Source organism: Anopheles marshallii, chromosome 3, assembly GCF_943734725.1.
Source record: "Anopheles marshallii chromosome 3, idAnoMarsDA_429_01, whole genome shotgun sequence".
Taxonomy (NCBI): domain Eukaryota; kingdom Metazoa; phylum Arthropoda; class Insecta; order Diptera; family Culicidae; genus Anopheles; species Anopheles marshallii.
The window spans coordinates 23424827-23437581 of NC_071327.1; the positions used below are offsets into that span (position 1 = coordinate 23424827).

The 12755-nt window shown below is 43.5% G+C and overlaps 2 protein-coding genes across 2 annotated transcripts in view; one reads left to right on the forward strand and one right to left on the reverse strand.

Moving 5' to 3' along the window:
• The window catches only part of LOC128715437 (uncharacterized), a 35208-nt gene that overhangs the window by 11000 nt on the left and 11453 nt on the right, over positions 1 to 12755 (forward strand). The window contains exons 5-9 of the mRNA XM_053810336.1: positions 1684 to 1912; positions 2091 to 2187; positions 6168 to 6300; positions 6486 to 6706; positions 10120 to 10381. Coding sequence (XP_053666311.1) covers positions 1684 to 1912; positions 2091 to 2187; positions 6168 to 6300; positions 6486 to 6706; positions 10120 to 10381 — 942 coding nt within the window. The remainder of the gene's footprint in view (positions 1 to 1683; positions 1913 to 2090; positions 2188 to 6167; positions 6301 to 6485; positions 6707 to 10119; positions 10382 to 12755) is intronic.
• Positions 11233 to 12203, reverse strand: LOC128715440 (aurora kinase B). The gene is made up of 2 exons (XM_053810337.1): positions 11391 to 12203; positions 11233 to 11313 (listed from the first exon to the last, which is right to left on the reverse strand). Exons 1-2 carry the CDS (start codon positions 12201 to 12203, stop codon positions 11233 to 11235), a joined length of 894 nt encoding a protein of 297 aa, XP_053666312.1.

Here is a 12755-nt window from a genome sequence, read left to right on the forward strand (position 1 = left end):
AACAACTTTGCGTTCGTATTTGAATAGTTTTGCTCGACTGTTTGAGCAGCTTTTGGCCGTGATTCACACCATCATGCATTGGTGAGCCACTGGAGAATAACTATAATGGCTTTGCAATTCGAGGCGCTAAAATAACCACAACAGACACCGTTAAGAGGGAGAGTAGGGGAGGAAATTTAAATTTCTAATAAATTATTCATCATGCGGAACAAGGCAAACAGGCACTCGGAGGGGTAGACATAACACAACATAACCTCATTCTCTTATTTGGACGGTGCAGGAACGGTTGGACATTGTTCAATGTTCGCTGGACTGGACTGCTGTTGAAGGAACTTCTGGAACTGAGGGTGATGGAGAAGGAGTGATGTTTAACATTTATCTCCGTCGAAGAGTTTCCCCGAATACCAGAAAGTGGACCAAACGCAATCGTACCCAAGTACCTACGGCTAATGAATGTACCTCTGGGTCCAGCGTCGAGCACCCTTGGATTTGGTAAATCTGTTGCAGCATAACCCTGGAACGGTTGAAAATGTTGTTTGTCAGAAGTCCATCTAACCTTTTTCCCATGTCCTGGCCGTCCTAGTTATCCCGAACCAAACAACCCTACAAAAACCACCCTACAGAACTACGCTAAACGCTCGCTGTGAATTGGCAAAAAGTGTGTAAGATTAAGCAGAAGCAGGAGCAAGCGAATGTTGAAACGATCGTGGACGTCAAAAGGACGCAAATTAACATCGTTGCAATTTTGCCTTCCAACACAGTACCTCTTGACGAAACTAAAACTCTCCCTCACTTCAAAGTTTCCCAAGGACACACTTTGTGCAACAAATAAATGCTAATCAGCGCTGGTGGGAGCGCCAAGCTCCATCGCACTGGTGCCGGAACTAGCGATGACAGCACGACATGACCGGCGTACAGCATGGAACCATGGTGGGGGGGGAGTTGCATTTCAGCTTCCTTCAGAGGGTCTCCCAGCGCGTAATGGGCTTCTGCTCGAACTGGAAGCAAGCGATAATTCTTTGCACAAACAAAAACATCGCATTTTAAGAGAGTAAAGTGCTTCAGCTCGATCGTGCTGCTGGATTTTCCTTTTTCTTATTGCTCGTAGTAAACAATTTCACTGCACACAAACATGACTAAAAGGGGATTAATTGCATTTCGTTAAGTGACAATGTATTTTTGCGCAAGTAAACAGAGAGCATCGTTCGGAAGCGAAATCCTGCGTTCTTTCTGCTTTGGGCGACGATAAGATATCATGAGAGCGGGCTGAGAAGACTGAGCAAATAAAAGTGATCCTGGTGCAATCATTGCGATACAAGAGATTTACATACATAAATTAGAGCAATATCCAGCTTAATGAGGTCTTCGGAGATTGTACATCCAGCTGCTACATTAGCTGTTTAGTCTTGGCATCTCAACCTTGTTAGTAGCTTGTGAACTACTTAAACGCAGGAAGTTTTGGCAGATGTTCAACTTAACAACTCTTACATTTGATGTATTAGGGTTCAGTTCAACTTGATGTTTGTATCATCAATCATTTGCTTATGAAGATCTTCTGCTTTTTTATAATCCATCTTCACAAGAATAAACTTCCCACTATCTTCTTCCCCAAGACCCATCATAGCCAACGATTGTTACAGAGAGATAGCAAAACTAATCAAACAACATTTGCCTCCCCTTTAGAATGGGATCTTCCTTCGAGACAGTGGCTTGCGGTGACCTCCATATTGTTGATTGCCGGAGCGGCCGGAGTAGCCGTCCCGCTGGCCCTGAAGGTATCCTCCGGTGCGCCCCTCGCGGAACGACTGCAGGTGGCTACCCAGCTGCTCGACACAGTGCCTTTAATCGATGGTCACAACGATCTGCCGTGGAACATACGGAAATTCCTACACAATCAGCTAAACGATTTTCGGTGAGTAAAACCTGCACTTTATCGTGCACTGCTGCCAAAGCAAGGATTGTCACATTCCATTCCCGTCACTGTGTTCCAATTAGTAACTTTTTCAATTTAGTCCGACTTTCTACCCAAACAAGCCAACGAGAAGCTAACGGTCCCAACTGTGGTTTTTGCTTCCCATTTCCCCCAACAGGTTTGATGATGATCTCAAGACGATACTGCCCTGGTCGAAGAGTGCCTGGAGTCATACGGATTTGCAGCGGCTCAAGCGTGGTAGAATCTCAGCTCAGGTAAGGCGACTCCTGGTAGATGTTCTCTTCCATTTTCCAGGCTGCAGTACGCTTTCTAACTCATACTGGAGCTGCATGCTCTCTTGGTTTTTCCTGATCAATCCCCATATCGTGCGCTCGTTCCTGATTTTTAATCAAGCTTGTTTCCGCCATATGCCACCACCACCACTTTCGGGCAGCAAAACTTTTCATTCAATCAGCCCAAAACCGCAACTTTTTCGATGACCCTTCAAGCGGTTCAAGTGGAAAAAAAGGTACTCAAACCGCGATCCATCTCGAGGTGGAGTTTTTCTTTTCTCCTCTCCACCATCGGTTCGTTCGCTGCTTAACTTTTGTTACCATCTCTCCGCTTCATTGTTGCGCGGAAATACAGTAAAGTTCCTGCCACTGGTAAAGCTGGAAAGAAAAACAAACAGCTGAAGCAGTGAAGCTAACGCTAGCATGGAACTCTTTTCCGGTGCGGAGAATTGAATCTTCTGTTCAATTTACCAACGGTGTAGTTGTGGGATGTGGGAGGGTACCACGGCTACGCACCAAAACCAATCCAAACTTCCTTTTAGTTGAGTTACTTTCGCATTTGTCCTGCCTAAGTACCTTGGGTTGTAGTCGTTTGTTAGGTTTAGTGTAGTTGCAGTTCTTCCATTTGATTATGTGTACTTTGTGGCGTCGAACGATAAGCAGTCTTGTTTGCCTTTTGCCATCTCTACCATTACTATGGGAATATTGTCCAAACAGGCGTAGACACCTGGCATTCATAATACTGTTAAAAATATCTATTTATCTTGGCATTTTATGTACTTCGAAGAACTTTGCCACCTCTATCGGCGAAATGAAATTCTTCATCTGTTCCCGCTTTATTAAAACCATTGTGATCTTACCGGGTTTTTTAGCGTTTTCGCTTAAAAGTAAACGGCCGGCAAGTAGTAAAACTGTGCTATATCGCCACATCGGCATGCAATCATGTGGGTTATTTAGCAAATTATAGCTCATAAAAAAGCAAACATTTACGTGCCGCCGTTAAACGCATAGTAAAAGGGCGCTTTGATCGACTGATCGGGATCTGCGTTTTTTTTTTTCTGGTGTTGTTGTCCAACCTGTCGTATAGTCTCTAATAAACGTTTTTAATGCGCCACTGCGATAATTCTCTTCCACCAAATTCATTACATTCCGTATCATTCACGTTTAATATCTCCCTGACCAACGAACCAAATCGCTCGTTTGTTCAATTCAGTCGCTTAATCATCTTCTATTGAGCATTCAACAAAAAAAAGCATAATCGAACAAATCAAAAGCTCCCGCAAACGGTCCCAATTCGAAGACCTTCCTTTTCCCTGGTCCGTATCTGAATATCAAAATCAGAATCCATCCGCACACTCATCAAATCTCGTTTGTTCCAAACGAATTCATCACCTTTACAGGTCCTTGGAGATCGCCAACCAAAGATCCGCCTGCGAACGGCTTTTCTCGACATTTTCATGACCCCGGTCCCCGGGGTAGCCCGAAATCGTTCGAAACCGTTCATCACAGTACCTTTTCAGGGGGTTATTAATATATTTTAAGAGTCATTACATTTTATATCGATTGCAACCGAGGTAGCACAGTTGCGTAGGAAGGTTTAGACCAAGCGCGATAAGAGGAGAGAGAGAGAGATAGAGAAACTTTTACGCACCAAGATTTTCAATCATAGTGATGCTAGCGATGCGCCTATAAACGATGGTAATGGGGTTAGTAAAAGCTATTATTTATAATTGAAATAAGCACATAAAACCCTCTTTTATTCACTGTTCTAGTTAATGCTCGATTGGAAGTCTAATCGATACAATAATCTTGAATAATTAGAACATCTTAAATGTAGACTTCACGAAACAAAATCTAACGTAGATATAATTTATAAACTTTTTTTCTATCCAATACTGTTTAATAGCTAATTATAAAAAATAATCAGTTTAACTTACTTATTGTGAATATATAAAAGCATTTCATGGACGATATTGAATGATCAATCCCAATTCTGATCAAATTTAAATTTGAACAACTTACTGTTGCGTGTATCAATTTATTCAAACTGGCTCAGATTAGATGCCATTCGTTTCAATCAAACCTTTCCCGTGGGTGAAAAAAGCTTTGTGTAACTTCCAGCGCAGTGAATAAAAATGTTACAACTTTTAAAAACCTTTTCCAACCATCCGTTATCTACAGCAGCGAGTTTGCTTCTTTCCATTCCACGGCTTTTGTTTGGGTTGAGTAAAATAAATTATCTTTCCCCAAGTTGTATTCAGCAGGAACGAAGGGTAAAAAAACCTTCAACATACGTACGCACTTGTACTGTTTTCTGAATCGATTTGGATCCTAAAAATTGTAAAAAAAAAACCAGCAATCCTATGCTGTTGCTTTAATCAAACTGTGTAGGTGTAGAGATGGCAGGCCGTTTGATTGAAAAATAATGTAAATTAATCTCGATCTCACCCGCTAAGAGGCTTATCGATCGGCCATTACATAACCCGAAGCCCGCCGGAAGGTGGCTAGCTGAGTGAAGGGACAATCCTTTGCGAAAAGAAATGCAAAACAAATGCCAAAAACGTCCATGCTTCCCTTGGAAGCGCGAGTTTAAGGCGGTTCAAATTACCTTATCTCGCCGAACGGCAAATCCTACAACAATAACAAGTACGCTAACTGATCGTCCGATGAACCGGAAGTACCCGGACCGGTACCGGTTGATGGGAAGCAATTTCATCGAAGCTTGTCGCCCACCCGTTTGCTGTAACGCTTGACTGTGGCGTAACCTTGAAACAAAAAAAAAACCCTCCATGAAAAAACCAGTCAACAAGCGAACGACTTTCCAGGCCAGGGCACTGAGGATGCTAAGCTAAGCTTTAGCCGTACACAGCAAATGGTGTTGGTGAAAATATTCATTTTCACTTCACGGAAACGCACCACGGCAACTCCGATGGAACGTGACGAAGACGGTGCGCAACCCGGATCGCATTCAATTAATTGGATAACGTTAACCTTCGCTGGAAATGAGATAGCAGATCCGGAGCCCCGAGTCTAATGGGGTCCCCTATTAATGGAGGCACGGCCTTACACAGTGCAAACAAGGTTCTTTAATGTGCGCTGGCCAGGTAGAGGCACGAACTTACGTGCAGACGGTTGCAGATTTGGGATTTTTAGTAACGGTTAACATTTTTTTTTAAATTTCGGTTTGCCCCACAGAAAGGCATGTGCAGGAGTAAATTAACGAGCTTCGTGGAATTCGTGAGGGCGAATGTTCGGAGTAGTAAAAATCTGCCATTTGCAATAAACATCCACAGTTCGCACTATAATTACCTAGCTTGGAATAAGTAGTTTTCCAAAAAAAATAATTAAAAACAATGGATTCATACACGGATCATGAAGTTATTACAAACAAAAAAGATTGCATTCCATGCATGGAACTGATCAGCATGATGCGAAATATAAGGACAATTCATTTTTGATACGCTGGGGTGTCATTATCCCTGCAGGGACTTCAGGTTATTTAAGTCACAAAAAGCCAACCAGCATGGGGCTGTTCATCACTTACACTTGCTCTTTGCCGTGGTGTTGCTCCCGGAGTGATGTTGTAATTAATATCAATTAATACAGATTACATTCCATTAACTGTGTATACACAACAAACCAAACCCACGGCGCGGTTTCTAATCCACTTAATGTAGACTTCAAGGGAAATGATACGAACTGCAAGGCTTCTAGTGAAATCATTTCATCTCATCAACGTGAAAAACCACACAACATAAGCCGTGAGATGTGAAGGTTGTAATTGGCTCATCCTACCAATACAACCAACCGATGTGGTTGCCAAAACAGATACCTAAAATCATTACCGTTCTTGTAGTTCCGTTCGTTTTTGACCAACTTAATGAGTGTATTTGTATTTCCGATTGAAATATTCGTAATGAATGAAACCCTTCAATCGCCTTTTACATCTTTTCTCCCCACAGTTTTGGGCCGCCTACGTGCCCTGCGAGGCACAGCATAGGGATGCAGTGCAAATCACCTTGGAACAGATAGATGTAATTAAAAGACTGACAGAACGATACTCTCCCCATCTGACATCCTGTGCATCGATGTTAGGTAAGTGATGGCCAAAAGCCTCCAAGCTCATTGGTGCTATTACGACACTAAACTATCTAAATCTAAACCTATTAGGTAAGTAGATGCCATTTTACACAAATATTTACAGCGCACTACCAACTGCCACCGTCACCGTGTGCAGTTGACATTAATTAATAGCATGTCTCGTTGCCCTTTTTCGATAGATATCGTACAAGCGCACAAAAACCGTCAAATGTGTTCATTAATCGGTGTCGAGGGTGGCCACTCGCTCGGTGGTTCGCTTGGTGTGCTGCGCATCTACTATGCGCTCGGTGTACGGTATATGACGCTCACATCCACCTGCCACACACCGTGGGCCGATTCGAGCAATGCGGATGCACCGAAGTATGACATCCGGCACGGCGGACTTACGGCTTACGGCAAGGTAATGGTCTATTTTTCCATTATTACCCATTTCCAAAGGTGTTGTCCGAATGTCCTCCAAGGTAGACGAGGAAGGGGTATAGGAGGGGTCCTTAAAAATCCTTGGGCTCTTTGAACCGGTTGCAAATCGAATGAATACCTGAACTACGCGAGCTTCTGTCTAATATGGCGCTACCCAGATACCCGTGCCAGAATTATAGTTAAAGCACTCCACGGGGACCCTAAAAGATAATTAAGAGATTACTCACGGTTGGGTGCGTTCCCGCATCTGCAATGGAAAGTATAATCATGCTACGCTATGGAACGCAGCATACAGCAGAGAGCCATTGTGGTTTCATGGTTTGGGAGATTGGCAAATAGGACCGAAATTCACTTATGCTCTTCTCGGCGGGGCTGATAGTAGAGTGTCCTTTTTGCTTTGACCACCATCCGTTGGCATAATTACATAGTTTCTAACCGGTCTGTACTTAGCGGCAGATAGCGTGACTTCCTGTTCCTACAGGTATGGTCAATAGCATTGGAAATGATGACTTGGACATGGCGTTGAATACGTTAAGAAGATTCCTCATGCACAAACATCCAGTAATTCGTTCCTCACTATCAGACATTCGGAGAACCTTCTTAGAGGTGGTAACGCTGAAAACACTCTCAATAATCAGTTGTTTGTTTACTGAAGCGTTTTAAATTTAGTCAACTCTATTCCACTTCATCACTTCCAAGTAGTAGAACCTCACCTTTAAGATGCTTCGAATATCTATTGCGCATAGTCGTCGCTTCGTTACCCATGTTACGATGGACCTGCTTCTGGGTACTTCGTTTCCATTGATTTGGGGACATCGAATTTATATCGCTCAACTAAAAGCCTTGACAACTTCCAAGAAGCGACGCATTGTCGGAGATGCCGTTCAATCTGCGCTCTGCTGCCTAAGACACAGTTTCACTCGCTATCTTTAGCATAAAGCAGACCTACGTTCCACATTATAGCTGTAAGTGTAAACATCGCTGAATAAACAAGATCGAATTACCACCATTCGCTCCGATTGGCGTATCAACCGTGAGCTGCCAATTAATTATCTTCCATCATTCCTCCCGGAAGTCGCCCGACGATACGCGCCGTTCTGGTTGAAAAACGAAGCAGTCCAATTAATTTGACCTTTCGCGGTATTACCTTCTAATTGGCAACGGGATCGATTAAATTAAAACAACCTAACAAAATCAGCAGTCGAAAGATGCCTCCGATAAGTGGCTGTGTCAAGGCACGCCAAAGCGAAAGAAAGCGGCCTGAGCATATTTTCAATTAATTTAAATTAATGCAACATTGTCTCGGTTGGACAAAAGCGAGCTTATTCAAGGGGTAATATACACATGCAACGCAGTGCAGGATGCAACTGGAGTATCATAAATAATCACCAGTTTGCCTCGTCTCGTTTGCAGTCACCTCGTCCTAAGCATAATACGTCCACATTTGCACCATTCGCAGACGGCTCATAGACGAACTTTCTTAATGCAATTGCACTTCATCAGGCACACCATTGAAAGCTGACGCAACACACACGACGCAAACCGCATGCCACAGTTGCTAGGATGACATCATTATACTAAACACTCGCTTCCGGCGGAAATGTACAAAGCGATCCGTTAATCATAACGAAGCACAAACACAATCAGACCAGCGTTCCCCGTCCAATTCACACAAACTCGTTCTCACGGGAACTCTCCTTCGTCGAATGAAGTAAAATTTATTCATCACTCTGATGCCCATTTTGTCCCCCTTCTCCAGGGACGCCTCCCCCACCACGTCGATTCGTTCCCGGTTTCGGTTGTTAGGTGTCCCGGGACCGATACAAACACGGAAATGAACAAATGAAATTCATCGCCTACCGAACGGTTCTATGAACGGACAACCCCTGAAGCGTGTTTAAGCGTTATTCGTGTTTAAAGCATGTTTCTGGTAATACAATTTGGCTGTTAAACTTAATTGTTATAACGGCGCGATGCAACCGTTTGCAATACATATCATTTCTTTCCGTGCAGTTCCATCGTCCATCCGATCGAACTGTATCGAAACCGGGGATCACACAGTCAAACGTTTAACGATTTCAATTTTCCTGTACAATTCCTGCACCTTTTCCCCCGGCACTGCAATAGATAGTAACAGCAAGAGCAACTATCACAGGAAACAATCGTCTACCATCCGGTTTGGGGCGGCAATATTGGCTCCGGAGCGAAAGCTACACAAAGCCTAGGCGTGGAACAGCAACTTACGTTTCGAAGCTGGTTGTAATAGCTATATTGGTTTCGGCAATATCAGAATACCACCACCACCACCGAGCCGCAACAATAAACCGGACCAGATGGTCATATTACAATGGTACCGTGTCGGACTACTGTTTTGTTCACATCGCTTGCCCTACATTTCCACACCCAACACGGTGGACGGTGGTGAGGTTTTTATCGAGGTTATACCATGATACCATCGACAGCTGGTGCCTTTCGATATTTGATCCAAAGTTTAACGGTGGGCATTTTTTTATATAAATAAGTGGTTGTTTTGAAAAACCACGTGTCCTAAAATTATGAATAAAATATTATTATTTTTTTAAAGGTTAGTTTACAAATATTTTAAAAACACCAAAATAAATGTACGTCTAACTGTCTCTATCTTTTAGAAAATAATATCTTTGCAGTAGAATCACAATGTAGATCACTTGCTAAATAGAGTTTCAGCAGAGATAATTCTGATAACTGTAACTATATTTCACGCCCATTGGAAAGTTTGGTCTAGCGATTTATGTTTCAAAATTTATCCAATTAAGATTTTGTTATTCCCTTGCATGTCAGTACATTTCATCTCTCTTACCGGAGGGTTTAGTATATTTTCCTCTTGTTCGTATGTTTCCCACCTTCCCATGTACCATTGTTGCGCACGTATTGGATAACGAATTTGGTTCGCACACGTGTAGCTCAAACTGGTTGTTAGAAGTGCTGTCCGGATAACGCCATACCAAGGACGCACGGGGTGAACACGTGGTTCGTCATCGTTGCAGTGGGCCGCAGAGCGTCTGTTTGCTTATAACTGGACATTTTTGAACAAAAGCGGAAATTCGCCGTTTTTTTTCGTTTTTTTAAAACACAAAATGGTTCGCGCGTAGTATCGGTGCCGTATTCAAAGCAGCTGGGTTCGCGTTGTCCATTTCGGGATAAATTCCCATTTGTATTCCAATTTATGTCTGATAACTTTTCCACTCTACTTCAGTATCTCGTTTCATGACTAGTTTTTTTTTCGTTTCTACTCTTCTTTTGTACATCATATCTTAACGACCTGTTTTCCACAATCCAATCTACAACGGCATCGAAACACGGATCACAACCCGGTCACCAACGCAACTCGCCCTGGAACGCTCGCTGCAACAGACGATCGTGCGCGAAATGAACCGCCTGGGCATGATAGTGGACCTATCAAAGTCGTCCGTCGGTACGATGAAGGATGTACTCGCGACCTCACAGGCACCGGTCATCTTTTCCCATTCGTCAGCCCACGCGCTCTGCAACTCGAGCCGCAACGTGCAGGATGAGGTGCTGGAGCTAGTGACGAAAAATCGCGGCCTCGTGATGGTAAACTTTTACAACAAGTTCCTGCGGTGCAGCGATAACGCATCGGTGCAGGACGCCGTGGGTAAGTGGAAATTGTCCCCCTTTTTTCTGCAATTTACATGTACATTCGTCTGCGCTATCGTATCCCATCCATTCTTCACTGTCAGCTGATGGCGTTGGTTGGTCGGTGGTAGATTGATGCAACCATCCAACATCCGCACGTGGCTCTGTGCTTGCGAAGTACTTCATCGTGAGCTTGTCCCTATGCACATTTTCACACATCCCAGCAACGGCCGTGCACGCGATATCAATCGACGCTTTGGAACACTTCCGCAAGCAGGGGAACTTAAGCGAACCACATGAAAGGGAAGCTTTTTCATTACTCCTACCTTTCAAAACACGTTTGCAAGCTGACTGTTCCAGCGCTTAAACCGGAAGCAAATAGAAACGTTTCATTTATGAAATCGAAAAACGGAATGATACAGATCACGCGGTTCACGAGATGTGTATCGCAATGAATCCCGGCATAACACGTTAAGCCGCTACAGCGTGGCTACAGACAAAAGACAATCGGATCACGAAAACTAATCTCGATTCAAACCCGTTTCGTACTATGCTACAATGATATGAAACCAATTCGTTTGGCACTACGATTACATGCTGAGAGATGATTATGTTTTTTCCACATAAATGGCTAAACTGTTTATTTAGTTCCTATACATTTTTTTCTCTATTCTACCAAAATATTAAAAGCATCATAAATAGCGTACAGAATCAAATTTTCTGGATGTGATTTATTGATCATTTAATTAGCCCTAAAATTCCTTTCAAAACGATTTAAAACAACGGAGAAAATACAGTTTTCCCTAATCATACATAAACAACGTACACAAAAAGGCAATACGTTACAGGAAGTTGTGCCAGAGTCGACCTTCATTTCTGCATCTGTACGACCCACGGATGGTTCATGACATCTCGCAGCGTAATCCGGGAACTGCTCGGTATGCGCAGCAGCTGCAAAATGATAAGCAAAATTCCGATAAACCATTCCGCAACTCAACTCAGTAGCCAAGCGGGCGCGTAAATCATACCTTTGCGATGAGATTAATGGCGCCCGTGCTCAAGTGTCGCGGATACACTATATCCAGCCGCCGGATCTTGTCGTACGTGTGCTGCGTTGTCTGTGATTCGAACGGTGGATTGCCGACCAGAAACTCGTAGCACAGAATGCCCAAACACCACTGGTCAACAGAATCGTCGTACATCTTCCCGTCCACCATCTCCGGCGGTAGGTAGTCCAGCGTACCGCACATCGTTTTGCGCTTGTTCGAATTGGTGTGTGCCGACCAGCCAAAATCGGCCAGCTTGATGTTGTCGTCATCCGTGAGGAGAATGTTTTCCGGTTTCAGATCACGGTGGATGACGTTGTTGGCGTGACAGTAGTTCAGTGCGTCGGCCACCTGCGATACGTAGCGTGCGGATCGTTTCTCGTCGAATCGGCCTTTCGGTGCCGCCTTCAGATGTTTGTACAGCTCACCCTGTGCGGCCAGCTCCAGCGCCAGGTAGATGCGCCGATCGTCATGGAACCAGGTGTACAGCCGCAGAATGTGCGGATGTTTGAGGCGCGACTGGATCTCGATCTCGCGCAACAGTTGCTTTTCCACATTCCATTTGGTTAGCTGGGATTTGAACATCATTTTCAATGCTACCATAAAGCCGGTTTCACGCTCGCGGGCAATATAGACGCGCCCGAACTTTCCACGACCAAGCGCGCGGCCTAGGTCGAAATCGCACGTAGACCATTCGTACGGGTTCCCGTACGCTGGGTGCTGCATCATTTTGATGGTTTGCATCAGCACGTCCGAGTGGATCGAATCACCATCATTTGTTTCGAACAAATCCATGATAATGGTATCGATTTCGTTCAATTAAACCACAAACACAAACTTCGATAAGCAAATATCACTCCGTGCAACTTTTGTTGTCGCTTTCTCGTCCGCTGATTTGCGTTATGGCGGTTGAGGTTTTGAACCGTTTTGACAGTTGCTGTCAAACGTACACTGTCAATCTGACATTTCAAGTTGTTACAGCGGTACGAAGCATAATTGTTCGAATTTGTCGTTACACTTTACGGACATTGAAGATGTATTCGATGTGTTCGATTGTTTTTAAATAGAAAACTGTATAGAAAAGCCCAAAACTTACCACAAAATGAAAAAGTTGTGTGTAGAATGAGTATTGCTCAACTTCAACGGTTAGAATGTTCCAATGCACAATATTATTATAAATCGAAGTTGACATACGAACAACTTCAATTTCAAATAGCACATCTGAAATTTTATTCTGGCAATAAAAAAGCAATTATTTAGAATGGTTATTAGAAATTTGAATATCTCCAGGATTCGAACATTTACACCACCTTGAGGAAGAATATTGAGGAATTAAATAATATTCAA